General features: G+C 41.3%; 1 protein-coding gene across 2 annotated transcripts; it reads right to left on the reverse strand.

The window, feature by feature from the left end:
• Positions 1-117: 117 nt before the first annotated feature.
• Positions 118-14,982, reverse strand: LOC102221591 (rhombotin-1-like). 2 transcript variants are annotated; one of them, XM_023345071.1, is made up of 5 exons: positions 14,515-14,982; positions 12,072-12,285; positions 3,009-3,134; positions 2,528-2,636; positions 118-684 (listed from the first exon to the last, which is right to left on the reverse strand). In XM_023345071.1, the coding sequence occupies exons 1-4, from the start codon at positions 14,534-14,536 to the stop codon at positions 2,531-2,533; spliced, it is 468 nt and encodes a 155-aa protein (XP_023200839.1). In that variant the 5' UTR covers positions 14,537-14,982; the 3' UTR covers positions 118-684; positions 2,528-2,530. The 2 variants fall into 2 exon arrangements, with proteins under 2 accessions (XP_023200839.1, XP_005807497.1); XM_005807440.3 differs by having other exon boundaries at positions 118-687.
• Between the last annotated feature and the right edge of the window lie 837 nt (positions 14,983-15,819).

Here is a 15,819-nt window from a genome sequence, read left to right on the forward strand (position 1 = left end):
TTATTCTTGCAGAACAAGCAATCCTTTCTTTGGCCTAAAGTGACCCTGTGATGTCACATGTAGTAATGTTGGTACGTAACATAAATAAACGGCAGACAAACTGTGATTTAATTAAAGTTTAATAAATCAAGAAAAAAAAGGCAGCAAGGGAAACAGTTTGAATATAATTAAACTGGGCTGGAAATCTAAGTTTTATGTATTTATTTATTTTACTGTTATTATTATTTTGTTTTCCTCCAAAGATGAAAGCCAGGAGAATCCGGCAGTCCTAGAGCTCCTGATTCTTTTCGTTGGTCTGTTGTATCAATTTTTGTTGTTGTTGGGTTTTTTTTAAACAAACTCCTCAAATTATTGTCAGAGTCCGCAGCGCTCCAGCAGCTCGCAGTCCATAAAAAGCATTGTGGGAAACGTCCTCCTCACAGTTCCTCCAGTTTCACTTCCTGGCTGACCTCGAGCTCATCTGATCGGAACGGTCAGTTGTTTTTTTTTTTTAGGGAAACTAACCACGCAGCTCTGCAACAAAGAGTTCAAACATCGGCCGCGGCGAACGTGTCCAATCGGAGATTTTCTTCTTCTTCTTCTTTTTTCTTTTTTACATTCTTCAGTTTGAAGCGAGAAGCTGATGAGCAGTGTGCTGCTGTGAGTTTCATGGTCCAGCTGGCTCACAGTGGTCCCTCTCCAGATCTGCTGCAGGAGAAGAAAATATAAAAGATCCTCGGGTCACTTTGCAGCAGCGAAAAAGAAGAAGAAGAAAGGGGGAAAAAAACACTTCACAAGTGTTTTTCTGCCATAATATAGTCCCTAGACCCCTTATTTAAGAAACATTTCCCAAAACAATAACTATCCAGTGGATTCTAAGTTTTTTTTTTTTTTAGCGTCATCCAACTTTTCTTCCACTAATATAAAACTTTATAGATTTGGAGCTCATTTCAAGATTTGAAGACATTGGAAGGAACTGCAGCACGTCTCCACACTTACACAGAGCGCCTTGCAAAACTAATAATCCTCCAGAGACCTTTTCACTTTTAGAGCCGCAAATTTCAGCGCGTTTTGTTGGTATTTTATATGACAGGCCACCACAAATGAGTACAGAATCGTAGAGTGGGAGAAGAGTGGTGCACTGTTTTCGAAAGATTTTACAAATAGAAATCTGAAAAGTGTGACGGGTCTTTGTATTTAGCCGCCTCTTGACTCTGATACGCCTAAAAAAAAAAAAACATCCAAGTAAGTGGTAAACGGAGTCAGTTGGTGAGTTAGAAACAGGAACAGAGCAGAAAAACTAGTAAAACTAGTAAAACCTAGCAAGGCATGGCGGTTTATCTAAACTCAGTGGTGGGCACACTTTTTCGAATGCGTTAATAATAGAATAAAAATGTTTCTTTTAGCACTTTATAGCTTTTTTGCTAACTTTGAAAATGTTTAGTGCACTTAGCTTCCGCTAAATTATATGTTCCTAATTTACTAGGCTGCTTTGCAAACGTTCAGGTGAATAAAGGTTGACGTCTGTGGTAAAGTTTTGGTGATCGACTTAAGAATTCTTCAAGTAGATAAATGTTTATTTTCACATTCAAATTTTTCGTTTAGCGCTTTAGTGTTTTTGCTAATTTTGAAAAACATTTAGCGCACTTCGTTCCTGCAAATAAACTTTTCCAGGTAAATTATAAACCTCTAATTTACTTGGCTGTTTTGCAAAACTTTCAGGTGAATAAAGTTTGACGTCTGTGTTAAGAGTTTTGGTTATTGGCTTAAGAAGCGGAAGGAGACTGTTCAAGCATCGGTTCTGTGATGCTGAGCAGCAAATTATGTTTATCCTGTTGGTAGAAGGCATTGCTGACAACAACGCCTCCTCAGCGAAACATTGGGAGAGCACAGAAGAAGACGGACGGCGCTAAATGGAGGAAAATCCTGAAGAATAACCTGTTCGAGGCGGCATTAGATCTCAGGTTGTGGCAAAGTTTTCCCTTCCAAACAGAAAGCCAGGCACACAACAAGAGGGTTTAAATCACAATATTCTTATGTTTTTGAGTAATCCTGTCAAAGCCCATGTCTAAGTTATACTGAGAATCTGTGGCAACACTTAAAATTTACTGTATACAGATGCTCTACATGTAGTGTGAGCTGCAGCTGTTTTTCAAAAGGGAAGAGGCAAAACCTCCATTTGCCAGATGTGCAAAGCTGGCAGAGACAAAACCACAAAAAGATTTGCAGCTGTAATTGCAACCGAAAGGTAATCTGAAATATCACACATGTATTTCTTTCTTTTTTAGTTCGTCAAAAGCGCGCCACCCCTTTCCTTTCAATTCACAAACCCTCCAAAGTCAAACTTCTCCAACTGGGATGGTTTTGTTTTTCTCCTCCTCTGAGGAGTTTCAGTCTCTGGTGTGAAGTATCGTATCTACATATGGTCTTATTTGGGACGTGTTGGGGGGGGGTAAAAAACGCTGTCACGATATCTCACGGATGGTCTGGTCCAAACTGTCAGCGCAGCTGTGTTGGGACTGCAGCTTCATTGTTATCAGAATATTACCTCTCATTGTGGCTGTCTGTCGGAGCCTCCATTAAGATGGCCTCCTTCGTAGTCCAGCTGGCACAGGATCATGTTGTTCTTGAGGAAGAACTTGTCTCCCACGCAGAATCTGCAGAGAGAAACGATCAAACTACGAACCGGCTCCTGCTCCTCGCCGGACCTCAAACGAATCGCGAGGTTTTCCCGCGAGAGCATTTTATTGTTGTTTTTTTTTTTTACCCAGGCATAATTTCATACCGCACACATCTACCGCTATTATAATCAGAAAATTAATCTTGCATAGCCACGGCCCTGATTAACTATTCAAGTGTCAAAGTCTTTAACCCTTTGAGCTTGTTTTTTTTTCTTCCTTTCTTTCTTTCTCTGCTGTGGATTTAATCAACTTGTGATTACGCCTGCACTAACAGTGTGCTCACCAGTGCACCTTCCAGATAAGTCAACTGAATTTGATCTCCCTGGCTAATTGCTCCCCTAATCTTACCTCTGGCGGCAGAGCTGACAGGCAAAGCAGTCTAAATGGTAGACGTTGTCTCTGGCTCTCATCACCATCTCAAAGGCAGGGATCAGCTTACTGCAGGCTGCACAGTTCCCCGTCACCCCGAAGAGCCTGCAGAGAGAGAGGAGGGCGACACGCGGGCCTTTAATCTGGGCGCGCAACATGGATGCATTTCACCAAAGAGCTGCGGTGAAGGGGGAAACACAATACAAGATGGCCTGCAGAGGAATTTCTACCGTCTTGTACTTTTTGGTTTTTCCCCTCCGATCCTTTTGAAACATTACAAGGAAAGACTTTATGCCTATTGTGTTGTGATTTTTACGTGACAGGACAGCAGAAAGTAAGTGGTGGGTCGCTGGGCAGAAAAGGAAAAAAAGAAACAAACAAAACGTATCGCCCGTATCATTTATCGCGATACATTTCTTAATATCATAAGAATTTTGATTCATCGTTTAACATTACATTCTGATTGATGATGCTTAAAAGCCCCCAAAATGTCTGAATTGTCGGATTTGCTGCTTTTGCTAACGCCTCCACTGTCTGTTCAATGAAATCAATAAATATCAATAAATGTGAAAATATGATTAAATGCATTTATGCTGTGAAGATCAGCAATACAGATCTAATTTTTTTTATGTGACCAGTGCCCTGAGGAAACATGTTACAAAAGCAAATGTTTTTCACGAGCAGTATTTGTTTTTGTGGGTCTATAGTTGCTGTTCCCCTTCAAAAGAAGTAATAAACAGTTATCATCACTTTTATCGTTATCATGACACTACCACAAACGATCGTGATAAAACTTTAAGTCCATATCGCCCACCCATACTTCCATGTATGTGTTATTTAATTCCAGTATCGCGAAAGATGTTCGGTTAGATGTTTGTTAGAGTCACGAAGACCAAATCTATACTTGTTCTTTGGCTGATATTGAAACGATTTCCAATATTAGCATCGAATTAGAACAATCCTGTTGTGAACTTTCCAAGATGACTTTCCTTCCGCACAAACTGACAAGTCAGGCTAGGAGAGCGTTGCTCAGAGAAGCAGGCAAGAGGCTCGTGGTAACTCTAGAGGAGTAGCATAGCTCCATAAAAGGCCAATATGTCTAAAAAATGTATCACGATATAAAGGCTTCATATCAATCAATATTGATAATTATTGATATTGAAAATACTGTCAAACTGGTGATGTAACCTTTCCTGTTTTATCGAGTTCTCACTCCACATTGTTATTTTTTTTAATTTCTGAGTAATTTTGATTCAAAACATGAAACTGCTGCTATGCAAGTTACTCAACAAGTTGTTGCTAGGCAAACCAAAGAATGAGTGAGTTGCTAGGCAACCAAAGAGTTAGTGAGTGAGTTGATTTCACCAACCTATAGCTTAGCTAACTGTGAGAGGTTGAGCGGCTAAAGCATTTCCTCTGCCTACGTCCCCCAGAACGCTGAATCAGAGTTCAGTAAAATTATTGTATTTTTCTATTATCTGCTGATATTGATCATGTGTCTATTGTGATATACAATATTATTTCATTATCCAGCCTTACTTTACAGCTCACTCTATCAAAATAAAAACAATTTTGCAGGCTAGCAAAGATGGGCTGCAAGCTAGCAAACACATAGAAGTTTTTTTTTTGGACAAACATGGTGATAGTGACCATTTTTAAAGAAACAGTACCTCTTTAAACCGCTTTAAAATTTACTGCCTACAAGATGCTCGTCGACAGTGCCGGGCTGGGCAGAGAGCTTTCTCGAGTTAATACTTTTTCAAAAAATTAAACATTTTTGGGCTCAGAGTGATGTTATGAAATAAAACAAATCTCAAATGAAAGACAACCTGGTCCTAAAACACCAAGCTGGCGAAGAAGCTAGTAGTGTCTTTGGAGTATTTGTAGTTTTTCCCTAAACTAAAGACATACTGGGACTTAAAAAAAGAAAACAGGCTTCAATCTGGAAGGACATTTCTAAGAATATAATCTTAGTAGACATGAGATGTTTGGGTTTTTTTTGTATTTACTGTTGACACTCAAATACTGTTAAAACTGGTGTTTGTGGTAGAAGCGCGACACATTACAAAACACTTTAAGAGGTGTAAATACTTTTTCAGTCAACTACGGAGAAAGTAAGGCTGTTAAAAACCTGCTTGTGCGTCTCAGTGAGCAGCACAGATGCTGCTAATCCACCATCTCCAGATAACCAGTTTACTCCTTTCTTTCTAGGGGTGATCTGCATTTCTCACAGATTACTCACCAGAGTCATCTGCACACGCAGCCAAGTGTGAGGAAGGGACTCAAGTCAACATCCAAATTGTAATTATGGGAACATGATGGGATGAGCTTCTCATAAAAAGAAACTGCACTCTACGTCGTTAAAAAAAACAACAAAAAAACCCCCCCGCCGCAAACCATTAAATCCACTCATCCTCCAAGTTGTCCCATTGCAGGTCGCAATAAAAGAAAAACGGAACGGCCCCCCCGACTCCCCATCTCGGAAGTGGAAAGTGGTCAATGTTTGCACATGTTGAAAACTGATGGATTGTTTCAGAAGTGGAGTCCTGCGCTGCCACTGCCGTCACTTACATGGTAACAGTGACTTCAGTGAGTCGGGGGTTCAGCAGCTCATCGTCCGCCGCTCAGACCACTGCCGCTTCGAGCAGCTTGTCACGTTTGAACACAAAACTATGATGTCTTCTGTTTGGTATTGTATGTGATAGATTGTATGTGCCAAGTCACTAAAAAGTGACTAAAAGTGACTCGGCGCTTTCTAGAACCACGTTTTGGTGTGTGCTTGTACCAGGTTTACACGTCCAGACGCTGAGATTTTCCCCCACTGTTCTTTACGAAACGGATCAATCTCAGTCAGGCTGAGTGAAGAGTCTCCATTGTTAGCAATTTCCAAGTCTTGTCACAGATACTTATTTAAATATAGGTCTAGACTTTGACTGGGCCAGTCAAAAACATGAGTTTTGGGGTTTTTTTTAAATCTAATTTAATGTCAGAGCTTTTATACCCCGAGGGTAAAAGTCGTTAAGTTGAAAGCGCTTGGGGCCACAAAAATTGAACTTTTTTTAATAAAGCATTTCTAAGACAAACCTTTGGTGCCTTTATTTTATTTAAATGTTACTAAAACTAAGAAAAATAGTCAGATTTTTGTACAAAACAGACCCACAAAACCGACGTTTCTTCAATGTTTGGGTTGTTTTCTTATTTGAGAAGTAAGATTTGCTTTTGAGAAAAAGTAGGTCACTGTTTATGGTTCTAGTTACTCCAAAACTAAGATGAATACTAAAAACTCTGTTGATAAATGGGAATCCATATACTGTCAACAAGTTTCATAACGTAACTTTGATATACATTTTCCCACAACCCGACCCCTGACCTTTCTGCTATGTTTGTCCTTTGGTGTTCATTCTAACCGGTGAGTTAGTCTGTCACAATAACAAATTGTGTCTGCAATTATTGCGATAAACGATAATATTGTTGTTTTGAGACTAGCGGTGGACGATATTGAATTTTATCGTGATATTTTATAGTACTAGTATGATAACGATATTGTTACTTTTGTTTTAGGCAGCTGACTGTGAAAAGCATTTCAATTTCAAACAGTCTTAGGAGAGGAAGATTTATATCACTAACCAGCACACAGAAACTATTTAATCATATTTTCAATTTTACTGATATGTATTGATGCTCTTGGGGAACAAACAACACAGAAATGAGCAATTTTAATATTTTCAATAATACTATCACTTTTGTTTCTTATTTAACATCAGTAACTGGAGTTGATTGAGGCAACGATGAATCCAAGTTCTCATCACAATAAGACATTTTTCACAACAGTTGATAAATGACACGATAAATATTTCATCTTTAATCAAGTCAGACGATTGGTTGCTCTGGATTTTACTCGGCGGTGCCAGAATAAGGTCGGGCTGAAAAACAAAGGCGTGCCCCACTTTCCAGATGTCCATGTAGGGTTAGGGTTCCACTTCCCCTTCACAATCATGTCCTACATAATGCTGGTCTGTCTCATAAAATCCCAGTAAACTGCATCAAGGTTTGCGGTCGCAACGTGACCAAAGTTCAAGGGGTGCAAATACTTTAGCAAGGCACCGCACTTCCAGCCTCTTATTCCTCTGCAGAATGTTCCTCGCTTTGCTCGGGACGGTTTTACTTATGTCCGATTTTAGTCAGAAACAGCTGGCCAGGAATCTTGTGGTTGGGGGCTTTTTATTTTTCTTTCTTTCTTTCTTTCCATCGGGGTATACAGTGTGATTAAAGGCCTAACAAAGCAGCCAGCAAGGCCGGATTAAAATGAGCATGCTCCCCATATTTTAACAACGTTGCTGCTCTCCTGCCAACGTTTCGCGAAGACAAGCTCAAGGATTCTTTTCTGCTCTCATCAACGCTCTGCTTCCTCTGATATGTGGCTGTATGATATTGAGGGTGATTTTTTTTTTTTCACAGCTTCACTTTGTCAGCTCTTTTTCTAAAAAAAAAAAACCCTGAAATGTTACCAATTTTAACATGGAAGACTGCGGGATCCGAACATTTTCCTTTAAAGCAACAAGTGAACTACCTGGGAACTAACTCTGTGGGGCTTTAAAGCGCTCTGGCTCTGGCCAGCTGCAGATGGCTTCACCTCTCACTCACCTCCGACAGAACGAACAAACGGCTCCCTTGGAGCCGGACACGCAGGAAGGCAAGTGGCCACGACTGATTTCCATATTCCATTAGAGGCCACGTTAAAAAAAAAATTTAAAAAGGGGGGGGGAGGTCAAAGAGAAAGCAGTTGGAAGAAAAACAAAACGACATCCGTGGCAGAAGAGGGAAAGAGAGGGGGGAAAGAAAGGAGAATTTGTATCCCACAGCCTGAGACAACAACTGAAAAAACGTCATCAAATGAGTGACTAATGCGGGAACAAAAGCAAGCCCTAATTACCAGAATGTTCTGATCTAACGAGTGTGAGTCCTTCACAGGCACCTGGTGGAGTTTTTTTTTTTTTTCCCCTCCCCCCTTCTCCTTAACGAGGCTACGAAGCTCAATGCTAATTCTCCACTAATGGTCCAATTAAAAGAAATCACATGGTTTTAATCCAGCTCTTCAAAGGCTTTTGGTCTGCACCCTTGCAATGATGAGGGAAACAGGAGGCAATCTAGCCAATTTAACTGTCAAAAGGGGTTTTGGTCTCCTAAGTGCAGCGCGGCTAATGAGCGACTTAGCTCCAACGAAATCCAGCTGGATTGTACATGAGACTAACACATGGGTTCGGCATCGGGGGCTGAGAAATCAGGAGTTCTAGCTGCTGACCTGACTCCACACGTTGCTAATTTGGTGGAGAAATTGTTTTTGGGGTGTGACCTTCGGACCAGCCAGTTTTATAAAATCACGTTGATTCAAATCCTACATTTGGCACCGTTGTGTTCAGTCAAGTCAAGTTTATTTGCACAGCACATTTCAGCAACAAGGCAGTTCAGAGTTCCTTACACCTCAGAAACATAATATAATAAGCAATTAGGAAATAGCAATACGCATTACATTTTGAAAAAGGAAAGAGAATGACATGAGTTCAAACTAGGGGTGTCCCGATACAACTTTTTCACTTCCGATACGATACCGATATCACATCTTTCAGCGCTGGGAGATACCAATATTGACCCAATGCGATATCAGAACAAATAACATTAATTCTTTAATCCTGTAGATGTTCTTCAGGTGATAGAAGGCTGACTTTGTAACTGTCTTTATGTGTTTGTGAAGGTCGAGGTTACTGCACTCAGGTTGTGGATCTGATCACTCGTCTCTAGCATGAAAACCACATTAGCTTGGGATGATTTATTCCAACCAGGTTGGAATGATTTTACAACACTTCAATAATTTAGAAAAAACAAGAAGCGAGTGGATACGTTTGAATCTACTGAGGTTTTTTGGGTTTTTTTCATAATGACCGTTTTCAATCGAGTTGATTTTATAAAGCTTATATGAATACGCAATATTGCTGACTTAGCTTGAACAGCCAGAGGCATTTTAGAGAGGGGCTCGTTTTGACAAAGCTCCTTGGAGACAGAGACCAGTGACACTTGTGTTTAAGCAAGTTTCAATTTATAGCAAATTAGAGCCTGGGTGGTTCCCAACCATCCAATTTTTATTCTTTTGGTTTTTTAGTTGTCATGCAGGCCTTGACATCAGGTTGACTTAAACAAATCACTTGTTGTTTGGAATTTGCTTTATTTTTTTTGAAACTGGATTCGAAGAAATTTCCCAACTTGCTTATTTCTCAGTCCAATCAGTCTTGTCAAGTAAATCTCTTTTTTTTTTTATAGCAACACAGAAACTATCATCTGCAAGCAATCATCATCACCAGTCAGAAGTTAATGGGACTTTGCCTTTTCAAGTTAAACACATTCTACAACCATCAGCACCACTTATTAAAGGATTTAGAGGGATTTAGGCTGTGTGTATATTTGAGTACAAGACCTTGCATGGATTAGAGAAAATCTAGAGTAAATTCAGGCCTGTGCAGCAAATTCTTGTTTTCCTTTTAATCAACTTGTGTATGGAAAAAGGTTCAATCAGCTTTTTAACATGAATGTATTTTGGCAGGTAGGCAGCTATTCATTTTCTTGACAAACATAAAACCAAAGAAGTCCAAACCAAAAGATATTTAGCTTAGCTCACCTCAGAGAGAGTAGGCTAAGCTAATTATCTCTCGGGTGTTAGCTTGGTTTAGCATAGAGATAAGTAGGTGGGACACTGCTAGCTTGCCAGCAAAAACAAAACCTCTGGGGGCAACCGGGGAATGTCTGCAATTACCATAACCGTAAGCTAATATTTTCCCTGAAAACCTACAAAGAATTGAGTTATTATTGTTTCTTCTGTCTTTATCCCATGCTATGCTAGGAATGCCACCTTTCAGAAATGAGTACATAGCAGCTAACAAGCTGTATCAATAATTTACCAAGACAGTTAAAATGTATTTTATTTGTTCATTCCTCCTTTGTCTGAAAGAAAAACGTAACAACAATTATTTAGTTTTCGTTAGTGAGTTAATCATGTTCTACTTTGCAAAAACAACAAATATATGATATATGAAGATTGTTAGCTAAGCATAGAGAGTTAACTGACTAAAACTTCCAAATCTGCATTGCCTAAGTGTGAACCTACTTTTACCTAACAAAGCACATACATTTCCTGAAAATGCACAAAGAATTGTTTTTTGTGGTCTTAATGCTTTTGCCACATGCTTCTCTAACAAGCTTCCATCTTCATCGGGAAACTTTCATTGGAGACAATCAACGTTACCCACCATTTTTGTAATGGCGGTATAAAAAGAGAAAGGAGAAAAGACGTCAACATGTTGGTGTCTAAATGTGGTTGAAATGTGTTTGAGGTTGACCAAATTCTCTAACCAAGACTTTCAATGTCTTGGTTTCGCCTAAATTTGGACACGCCCTATGGGCTAAAAATGTTCAACATGTGTTTCGTGCTAAATAGAGACAAGGACTGGCCAACATTAAGCAGCAAAACAAAGACATCCACAGGCATTACAGGCCTCCTGTCTCTCGTTGCTTATTCCTTTGGAAAGAAAGCTCAAGGTTTCCCCTCACATCTTACAGAGGAAGCCAAAACACCTGTATTTCTACATTATTTTTCCTTCCATTCTCTGCAGAACAAATCAAACAGAGGAAAGGTTTCATAATTCATTTTAAGAAAATAAGGGTAAGTCTATAGAAAGTTCCAACCCCACTGTTCTGGCTTCACTCTGCATTTCCCGACAATGACTCAAAACATACTAAAAGGTCAGCAGCTTGTCTCCTTTGTTCCTGCATTCATTCTTCCAAGTCCGTGGGCTTGCTGCTGACTGTTGCATTTGGTGTCAGTTCTCCCAAATCCTTGAACCCTCTAGCTAGTTTATGTGTCGAAGAATGTAAAATTGTTGCAGTCTGATTTGCGTCTAAGTCAAACAACACTATAGCAAACAATCAAATGCGGGCGACACAACGATCAAGCCCATCTATTGTCTATTCCAGCTTATCCTTGCTCTAACTGGGCAAAAGGCAGGGTCACATAGAGACACACAGCATAAACAACTAAGCACACACACTCACACCTCAGGACATTTTGAAGAGACCTGACCATCCAGCAGGAGTACCTGGAGAGAACACATGCATGCGCAGGAAGAACACATCTAGAACTGAAAAATCGGTTTGTGAACTAGGGTGCATTCACATCAGCCCTGTTTAGTCTGCTTTAATCAAACTCTTGTTTGTTTGCCTAGGAAGTCCGGTTCGTTTGGGGAGGAGTGAACGCGCAATCGAACTTTGATGCGGACCAAAAATGCGAACTCTGGTCCGCCTACAACCTTAGGTTGTGGTTCGGTTGAAGTGAGCTCTGGTGATTTGAAGCTCTGGTGAGGTTCAAATTAACTTGTGAACACCAAGCAGACCAGAGACGGCTCCAAAAGCTGTCCTGCAGGAAGCGGACTATGGCACAGGGCATTCTGGGTAAATAGAACCTAAACAAATGCGCATCTTTTGCGCCACCAGGCCAAATGGCTTGTAGTTCTTTGACAAAGATAAAAGAGAAATTGTACAACCGCTAAAATTTGATGCCATGCAACTTTCGTTTACATTTTGTGAAGAAGGACGTTGTACTCAGTGTCTTCTTCAGAGGTTTTTATGTCCCTTCCTTCAGTTCTTGGAGCAGCTCCATCACAGGCGAAAAGGGGAAACAGCTTTTTCAAAGGGTTTGGTTCATTTGAAAGCAACTTAAAAGTGAATGGTATAGTCCACAAGTGTCAAACTCCAGTCCTCAAGGGCCGCTGTCCTGCAGTTTTTAGATGTGCCACAGGTACAAAACACTGGAATGAAATGACTTAATGACCTCCTCCTTGTGTAGATCAGTTCTCCAGAACCTTAATGACCTAATTATTCTATTCAGGTGGTGCAGCAGAGGCTCATCTAAAGGTTGCAGGACACCGGCCTTTGAGGACTGGAGTTTGACACCCCTGGTATAGTCATTTATTCTGTCTTCACACATGGAAGCCATACCTCAGGTAGTCTCTGCGGCAGAGGATGAGATTTGCCCGGGTGTACAGGGTGGAGCCGATCCGTCCCAGGCGGCAGTCGCAGCAGGCACACTTCAGACAGTCTTCATGCCAGAACCTGTCTAACGCCTGGAGCATGAAGCGGTCCCGGATCTTCCCATTGCAGCCGGCACAGCCTCTTGGCTTCTCTCTGGACTGGAGGGGAACGACAGACACGCCTGAAATGAAACAGAACGAATGACCAAATAGAAACCTGAGAACTGATATTTTTTCCAATTTTTCTAACCGTAGGGTATAGAGCATCAGTAAACTTAATTCCAGTACTTCCTAGTTCCCAGCATCACATGAAATGTGGCAAATCAACTGATTGAGTTATTTGTAAAATTTCTTCAAAAGAAGGATTTACAGCAAAGCAAAAAGAGATAACAAAGACTGAGTTCAACTGAATTAAGAAGTTTACATGTGTGCAACTTTATGTCAGTTTAAATCCTGCTGTTCTTCCAAGGCCTTAGTGGTTTGTTAGGCAACACTGACCAGACAGTATCATAAAGACCAAAGAACACAGCAAACAGGTCAGTGGTCAAGTTCTGCAGAAGTTTCAAATTGCTTTGCTTTAAGCTTGATCTGTCAAGCTTTAAGCTTCTCAAGGAGCTCTGTTCAATGTGTGATCGCACCTTCAAAACTACCAAGCTTTGACCTAAACCGACAAGTGGGATAATTAGCACATTAGCTGGAGAGATCCACAGGTTAAGTGGAAGAATCTGTTGATTGGGCAATCAGTGAGGTGCTCCTCAAACCCAGGTAGGTATGTCTGCAGGCGAGGTAGAAGTATCTAAATATCCAAAGGAAGAACTATACCTGATTGGACGAGCAAAGTCAAGCACAACACGATTGGACAGGCATCATGGGGGTATCCCAATGTCAAAGACTGATTGGATGAACGTTGCTTAGGCGTTCCATCAGGAACAGGAAGTGATTGGGTAAAATTAATGTCTGTCATCTGACTTTTTCTTAAAGGTACGGTATTATGTCAAATGTTAAAAACACCTGGGTGGACCTAGTGCTGCCTTTGAGGACGAAGCTCCTCCTGAGAGCCGTAGTTTCCACGGCTCTCAGGAGGCTGCTGCCTCACAGAGCCGCCCTCCCCTCACTGCTCTCCCACTCGGCTCCTTCAGACTAGCCAGCAGCAATTGGCAAACACCTGGTGGACCTGCTGAGCTCATTATATTCATTATAGAGGAGCCGTGTTGTGATGGCTTCCTGAAGGTGGAGCTTCAGAAAGAGCAGGAGTTCTTAAAGAGACAGAGGCCCAATTTCAAGGTGTTGAATTATAAAGTCAGATTTCTTTTAATTTGATATAAATAGTACTTTCATAACAGCCGAAGGTAACATAGTTACTTGACTGTGCTATAAAATGGCTCAGTCAAGTGACTGAAAAACACATAATACTGCTCCTGTAAATATCACTAACTGACTTCTCTGGTATCATCTATTTATTTACTTTAGCAAGATTGCTGATTTAATCACTAACGGTAGCAATTTTTCAAAGTTATTTATAAGTAGGGAGGGTTAAACGTTGATGAGTTCCTCCGTGCAACTTAGCAGTGAGGGGACAGAAAAACAGCTCAAGTAGAGCCAGCCAATCAGTGTTTGAGCTGAAGGAACTCCTACGCTTTCGAGACTCCCGCCTCATGTCTGCAGGCAGTATGAAAGAGCTGCAAGAAACACTCGAGTCCCACAGCAAACATGGTGGTGGCAGCGTCATGATGAGGGGAGGCTTCTGTGCTGCAGGACGCCAAGGAGAAAAACTGACAGAGACTGCGGAAGACTTGAGATCTTTCTTTCACCATCTGCAGGACAACAACCCTCAACATGCAGCCGCAATGGAGCGGGTTAGGTCAAAGCATATTCATCTGTTAAAGGCCTAGTCAAAGTACCGATCTAAATCTAATTAGGAATCTTTAGCAAGATTCGAAAAGCGATGTTCACAGACGCTGTCCGTCCAATTTCACTGAGCTTTTGCAAAGAGGAACAGCTGAACATGTCAGTCTGACAACAGCTAGGACGATTTTCCACTTCCTATTGAACTCCAGTGTTCTTTTGTTTCTTTGTTTTTTGGGGGGTATTTTTTACATAAAATGCTAAGTTATTTCAGGCACATCCGTTTATTCTGAGTCAGTATTTCATTTTTTCCATTTCATTCATATATTTATAATTTTATTTGACATGCAAGAAAATTCAGCTGCATACCAGATCACAGGATAATGCAGCACCACATATTCTAGTAAAATTCTTTCTTTTTTAAAGTACAGCTGATGACAACCAGTGATATAAGTCAGGAATATACAGCTTCATGTTTATGGGAGAAGATCTGAGCAGATAAAGTGCATTTCAAGCCTCCACTCCACATCTCACTTCAAAAGGAACCAATATCCCGTTATACTTACTCTCCTCCTTGTCTAGCACCATCCTTCAGGGGAGGAAAAAGCGGCTACAGTTCAACAAGAACAGAACTACCCGCACGTCTTCTTCTTCTTCCTCCTCCTCTCCTTCCTCTTCTATCTGCTAAATAACAGCGCTGATCAACACGGACAGCCTCGGAGCGGAGCGTAAATGACTGCGATCCGTCTGGAGTCGCTCAAACTTCGGATCCGCTCCTCATTGTCCCCGGAGAACGGCGAGGAGAAGGAGAAAAAAAAATCTGTCTTCTTAATAAAATAAATAAATAAATAATAATAATAATAATAAAAACTGAGTCCGTGGATGGATGACAGATGACGTTTCTCGAGTGTCGCCTCTTCGGCGAGGGGGAGATGTCCTTTAAACGTAGAGCGTGTGAGCGCCGTCCTGGCTGATGTCAGTGCTTAAGTATGTCTGTATCTGCACGGACTGCGGCCGTTCCCTTCAGTGCAGTGAGCCGCTCTGCACACACTCTGCACGGCTCCCTCCCCTTCTCTCTCTCTCTCTCTCTCTGCTTCTCCCACGGCAAAAAATTCAAAAAGAAACTTCCACAGTCAAATGTTGTTTTTTTGTTTTTTGTTTTTTTTTTAGTCCTTCCGTGCTAATTCTATAAAGTCATTATGCTTCAGATCTGATAGGAACCGCCCCTCCCTCTTGGAATCAATTATTCAATAGACACACACACACACACACACACACGCACACACACACACACACACACACACACACACACACACACACACACACACACACACACACACACACACACACACACACCGGGACAGCCCGGGCCTGAGGTGTTTTAGAATGAGCTTATTCAACTCCAAGGACACCAATTATCTCCGGGGCGCCCTGTAGTCAAAGCCGGAGCTTCTCAGCTCGACAGATGCACAGCCGGCTGACGCTGCGCGAGCTCGTGCGCATGCGTGCCAATTCCTGCGCATGTTGTTTTTATTTTTTGCTTGTTTACTGTTTTTCCTGTTTCTTTTTGTTGTTGTTGTTGTTGTCAGAACTAGTAGTAATAGATTCATTGTGAGTAAATGCCGTGCTGAGGTAAAAACAATTGACGCCATTATTATTATTTTTATTTTACGTTTCTTTTAACCCAGTCGTCGAGTGGACCCTTGTGAGCTTTTTACCTCGCACGCGGTTCCAGAAGGGGCTGAGTGGACCCCCCACCTCCAGGTGGCCTACTGACCCTGAAAGCGCTTTTACAAGCTCTTTCCTCGGGTTTTCAGGAAATGACGGGACACCCACTTCCGCCCCGTCGTCCGACCCTCCCCGAGCTCAGC

The sequence above is a fragment of the Xiphophorus maculatus genome, chromosome 2 (genome assembly GCF_002775205.1).
Source record: "Xiphophorus maculatus strain JP 163 A chromosome 2, X_maculatus-5.0-male, whole genome shotgun sequence".
NCBI classification, from domain to species: Eukaryota; Metazoa; Chordata; class Actinopteri; order Cyprinodontiformes; family Poeciliidae; genus Xiphophorus; species Xiphophorus maculatus.